The following is a 6095-nucleotide window of genomic DNA, read 5'->3' as shown; positions in this document are numbered from 1 at the left end:
CCCGAAAGGGACGGCGGAAGGCTGACTTCGCATAAACGGCCACTTTCGATCATCCTTTAGAGTTTTGATCGGTTGACCCTCACAGCCTTGAAATCTTCATCCCCGAAGTGCTGAAAGGCCGTGTTCGAAAATCGGATCTTTCTGTCTAAAATATAGTCAAATCATATTTGAGTCAAATAATTTTTGCTTAAATCACCTTAATAAATGTGCAGGATGAGCACAAAGCGAAATGAACACTTTTCGATAATGACTAAAGTCCCTGTCCAGTTGCGGCTATGGTGGGATGATCTAGGTGGTGAAGGGCAAGATGAGGGCAAGAAATATCTGAAAGGTCTCACGGGTTTATTGGAAATCCAGCCTCGGGGAGATATCATAAGAGCTTTGGTCACCTACTGGGACCCGGCACACAATGTCTTCCACTTCTCCGATTCTGAACTCACCCCGACTCTGGAGGAAATAGCCGGGTACATCGGAAATGTTGAAGTTCCATTAAGGCAAAAATACCTAATTGCCCCAAGAGCTGTCACTGTGCATCGGTTTCTAGATTCATTAAAGATACCCAGGACGGTCCATAACCGAGATTTGGCTGCAGGTTTCTGTAATCCGTGCTTCATATACGATAGATATGGTCATGTAGGAGGATTCAACAATCCGGGTAACAAGTTATGCAACAAAGGTAACCGTCATAAGTGGGATGAGCATAGACGAGTGGCTTTCATGATAACATTTTTGGGCCTTTTGGTGTTTCCAAGGAAAGACGGAAACATTGATCTGAAAATATCCGGGGTCGTCAGTACTTTGCTCACTCAAAATGAAAGCACTCTCGCGCCTATGGTAGTATCTGATATCTTTCGAGCTCTCACAGCCTGCAAAGCCAGAGGGAATTTTTTCAAGGGGTGTAATTTGCTGCTACAAATATGGATGACTGAACATCTCTGCCACCGTTCCGAGCTTTTGAGTTATGTTTCCTCGAAGAAGACTTGCATAGAAGAGTTTTACACGAGAATCAAGGAGGTCAGTCTACCCTAGGGAGTTATGGCATGGACGTCATTCTTTCGAACCCTCACTGCCAGCCAAATATAGTGGACACTGGGATGGTTGCCTGTTGATGAGGTTATATATATGCCGGCAGCTAGGACCCACTTTCTATTGATGGGACTTAAGAGCATTCAGCCTTACGCGCCCTATCGAGTTTTGAGACAACTCGGGAGATGCCAGATAGTGCCACACAAGGAATATCTTAGTGCTCAAGCAATTGAGATTAGCCCTAATGGACAATTTCCTGAAGCAAAAGTCCGCCAGATCTGGAATGAATGCCAATGTTTAAAAGCATATACTTGCGTGCAGGATCGGGCCAAAGGTGAAGTAGCACCAGGGTACCTTGTGTGGTACAGAAGAGAACTTGAGCACAAAAGTCCGGATAAAAGACCCCATATCCTGAATTTTGCCGAGTCATCACAGGAGCAATGGGACTGATTAGCAAAAGAAAAAGGCTATCGGGCTGAAACCAGCAAGCTGAAACAACAAATTGAAGGTCTAAAATTTGAGAACAACGTGCAAGTTGCTACTGATCTGGGAGAAAAGAACAGGTTGGCCCAGGAAAACGATGCGCTTAGGGCCCAAATCCAGCAAATAAGGATAACCGCTGATAACCAACAAAGGAGCCGGTCGGATGAGCGAATGATAAAAGGTTTAAAAATGGAAATTAGTGAGTGCCGGAGTGAGTTGGAGAATTTTGAGAATACCATAGCAGGACTCGAGGCACACTGGGCAAAAAGTACAGAGGAGCGCAACCGGTACCTGCAGCAGTTGAAAAGGGATCACGAGCAAACCATTGCCAATTTGAAGAGAAAGGTGGCCACTCTTGAGGACAAAGCGGCTAAGCAAGCCCGAACCTTTGAAGCTGAAAATAGACATTGATATGATTTACTGGCCCAGATGGAAGTAGAAATTCAATAGTGGCAGAATCAACATCTCCAGGATTCTCGGGTTTTGAAGGCCCGTAATGATCAAATAGAGCGCCAACTCATAGAAAAGGGGCAAACCAAAGATAAGATTAAGACCATTTCATCAGGAGGTGTCTACGGTGCGAAGATATGACCCGCACTACCTTCTTCTCGATAGTGATGATTTATGTCAAGCGAACCATGTATGAGCTGGAACAACTTGAAAGGGACCTCGCACCTAAGCCCGCGGCGAGGCCGAACGATGCCCCGCGGGCGCCAATTTTTAAAGCTTTAATGTATTTATAGGTCGAGTCTGTATTTTCCGTCTTGGCGTCTTTTGTTTGTCTTTTCGCATCGGGGTGTATCAGTAGTTTTTGAGTTTGTATTTATTTCAAGTCTGTTATTCTCCCTTTTTCAAAAATGTTTAGTTTGTAATAGAATGTTTTAGTAATAAAAAAAATGTTTCTTTATTTTTGCACTTGTTTGTCTTGAACTACGTAATGATCTGATTCGCGCGGCGTCGTGATACGTAGGCAATCCCCATCGGATCCGGTCACGTTTTTGTACATAGTTCCAAATAAGAGAGGGATGTGAAAAAGAGAGCCAAAGAAAAACCAAAAAAAAGTGAAAGAAAAAGAAAATTGGGAAAAATAAGCAGAGTCGGGATGAAACATGCAGTCGTTGCGAAACATGTAGAAACACATTTAACTGTATAGGTGCATCACACCCCAACGTGCGATTTCCTATGTGTTAATTGTTTCAAACTAACTGGTTTGTTTGTCCAATTCAGAGGTTCTATAGTAAGGTGGTTGGTTTTGTGGTAGTCTGGCTTCACATTCATACTTCACAAGGTCAAAAGGAAGCGTTGAAATGTCTTCGGAAATTCCTCTGCCAACAGTTCCTATTCCAGAGGATAGTTCGATCTCGGCCATCACAACTTCTGAGTCAGCAACGGTTGAGGAAAATAGAATTTTGTGTCTCCGTATGATGGAAATGTGGGACGCCTGGGCCAACGGAAAAGAACCGCCAAGTGCGATCCCTGGATTCCCTGAGCTTTTCCCCAGGGCAAGTGGGACCTCCAACATCCCCATAAGTTATCCAAATACCCCACTGGGATACCCTACCATTTCAGCCCACTTTGCTGGAACACCTTCTGAGTCTCGTCCCCAGGTGTTATCTTCAAGTGCGGCTTCAAACATATTCACCGCGCCACCTTGTTCAGCTACGGCACAACCTGTTTTACCCAGGCCTAACTTTGATTCATCTTCCTTCACATTTCAAGCACTATCTTTCCAAGCGGAACCTCCTCAGTTTCCTACTTATACTTACCCTCAACCACCCCAATTTGAGTTCGCTGCGGGGCAAGAAAAGACCACCAAAACTTTCGAGCAAGAAGAGATCGTGAGGAAGATGAGGAGTATGGAACAGAGTCTCAAAAGCATACAAGCTTGAGTGGACAGAAAAGTATATCCTATGCCGATTTATGCATGTTCCCTCATGTGCACCTACCATTGGGATTCAAAACCCCAAAATTTGAGAAGTACGATGGGCATGGTGATCCTATTTCTCATCTCAAGAGGTATTGCAATCAGCTGCGAGGAGTCAGTGGAAAGGAAGAACTACTCATGGCCTATTTCGGAGAAAGTCTGGTTGGCATCGCATTTGAGTGGTACATGGATTAGGATATATCCCGCTGGCACATCTGGGATGATCTTGCTAGAGATTTTGTCAGGCAGTTCCAGTACAACATTGATATTGCTCCAGATAGGAACTCATTGACAAACTTGAAAAAGAAATCCTCAGAAAGCTTCCGAGAGTACGCAGTTAAATGGCGTGAGCAGGCATCCAGGGTGAATCTTCCGATGGATGAAGTTGAAATGGTCATAGTTTTCCTTCAAGCTCAGGAAGCTGACTACTTCTAGAATATGATGTCCGCAATGGGTAAACCGTTCGCTGAAGCTATCAAGATTGGTGAAATGGTTGAAAATGGGCTAAAAACGGGTCGAATTCTAAGCCAACCCGCTATCAGAGCTACCTCCCAAGCCATTTAGGGTGGGTCTGGAGTAATAGCAAAGGGAAAGAAAAGGGAAGAAACATTCATGGCAGTGTCGGATGCAAGGAGAAACTGTACCCCCAGATCTCTTTTCTCAGGAAGGACCCCACAGCACTATTACCCTCACCAAGATTTGGCCTATACTCCTCAGCCATACTCGGTCATGAATGCTCAGCCTTATGTCCGGCCACAACAACAAGCCAACAGAAATCAAGCTCCATTTCCTAGAAACCAACCTCCTTACCAAAACCACTCCAACCCCCGTCCTCCACAAAATAATTTCCGCCCTCATGAACCGCCCAAGAGACCAAATTTCACACCAATTGGCGAAACCTACTCCAGCCTGTTACCAAAGCTTGTTCAAATGGGTCTGCTACAGCCGATTCCTCAAACCAGACAAAACCCAGCGTCACCCACTTACAGAGCCGGTGCCCGATGCGCCTATCACTCAGGGGCAAAAGGGCATGACACGGATAATTGTTGGACTCTGAAGAGAACCGTGGAGAACTTGATAGAACAAAGGAAGATAGTGTTAAGGGATGAAGAGGTTCCCAATATGACCAACAACCCACTTCCAGCCCACAACAACGGGCCGGTAATTGGAATGATTTGTGAGGATGAGGAATTTGACCCAGCATTGAAGGCCATCATTGCCATTGCTGACAAAGAAAAGAAACCAAAAGTTGCCTCGAAGCAAGATAAAAGGGAGAAAAAGAAAGAAACTACCCCTCCAAAGTCAGAGAAGAACATGGAAGTTGAGACCGGGGCAACGCCTCTCAAAGATGTTGTTCTTTATGTCCCTCAAGGCAGTAAAGAAAAGCAGATGACATTGAGTCCTCCCAGGAGATTCGAGCTGAACAAAATAACCCAGATGTATGTGCCCAAGGGGGTTTATGTGATGCGGGGGCCAATTAAACCATCAAGGCTGAATGAGCCCGTGGTTATTGGACGCGCGCCACAGAAGCCCATGAAAGATCCTACTGTTGTGCCCCGGAACTACAACAAAACGGTGGTGACCTATAAAGGCGAAGAAATCCCAGGAAAAGTTCAAGAAAATAATCCTGTTAAAAAGTATTCCAATTTGGAAGAGGTAAGCAACGCTACTAGAAAGCGCTTCCCACTTAAGAAGCCTGTGAGTGCCGAAGAAGTGGAGGTTTTCTTCCAAAACATGAAAATGGCAGATTATGAGGTGATTGACCAGCTTCGAAAATTTCCCGAACAAGTCTCCCTGTTGGCTTTGTTGATGAATTCCGCCGAACATCAGAAAGTATTGATCAAGACCCTTAACGAAGCATATGTGCATGTTGACATTTCTGTAGAGCAGTTGGAGAGAATGGCGGAAAGATTTTTCGCAATCAACCAGATCACTTTCAGCAAAACTGATTTACCCTCAGAAGGGGCCGCACATAACAAAGCCTTGCACCTAATAGTCAAATGCGAAGGGCACTACGTGAAAAGGGTGATGTTGGACGGAGGCTCTGGAGTACACATTTGCCCACTTTCAACTTTACAGCGCATGGAAATTGAGACCGAAATAATCCAACCCAACAATGTCTGTGTACGTGCCTTCGATGGCATCAAAAGGGACACAATTGGAGAAATCGATCTAATCCTGACCATCGGCCCAGTAGACTTTGAAGTAACCTTCCAGGTTCTAGACATGGACACATCTTACAACTTTTTTTGGGGAGACCATGGATTTATGCAGCAGGGGTTGTACCCTCCACTCTTCATCAGATGGTGAAGTTCGAGCATAAGGACCAAGAGATCGTGGTCCGCGGAGAAGATGAGAAATCAATTTATCGTGACCCATCAGTCCCATGTCTTGAAGCAAGAGAGGGGAGTGAGCACATAGTTTATCAGGCTTTTGAAATTGTGGTTGCAGACCAGTACAAAGAAGGAAAACCTTGCCCCCAAACTTTCCTTTCTAATGCATCAATCATGGTGGCCAAAGAAATGATCCGACATGGCTTCAAACTGGGGAAGGGACTTGGGAAATCATTGCAAGGGATAGTTAAACTTATCACCCTACCCACCAGTGAAAAGTTCTTAGGGGTAGGCTTCCGACCCACTCCAGCTGATAGAAGATGGGCAAA

At 45.1% G+C, this 6095-nt stretch overlaps 1 protein-coding gene across 1 annotated transcript; it reads left to right on the top strand.

Annotated features, from left to right (window-relative positions):
- Positions 1-4045: 4045 nt before the first annotated feature.
- On the top strand, positions 4046-5743 carry LOC107829533 (uncharacterized). The gene has a single exon (XM_075221512.1). It carries the CDS (start codon positions 4046-4048, stop codon positions 5741-5743), a length of 1698 nt encoding a protein of 565 aa, XP_075077613.1.
- Positions 5744-6095: the final 352 nt, after the last annotated feature.

This window comes from Nicotiana tabacum, chromosome 1 (assembly GCF_000715075.1).
Source record: "Nicotiana tabacum cultivar K326 chromosome 1, ASM71507v2, whole genome shotgun sequence".
Lineage (NCBI taxonomy): Eukaryota > Viridiplantae > Streptophyta > Magnoliopsida > Solanales > Solanaceae > Nicotiana > Nicotiana tabacum.
The sequence above is the reverse complement of the archived record's forward strand: the minus strand, read 5'-3'. Positions and strand labels throughout refer to the sequence as shown.

Bases quoted from the DNA above. Each gene is read 5' to 3' on its own strand.
- LOC107829533 (XM_075221512.1), top strand. From the start codon at position 4,046: ATGGCAGTGTCGGATGCAAGGAGAAACTGTACCCCCAGATCTCTTTTC.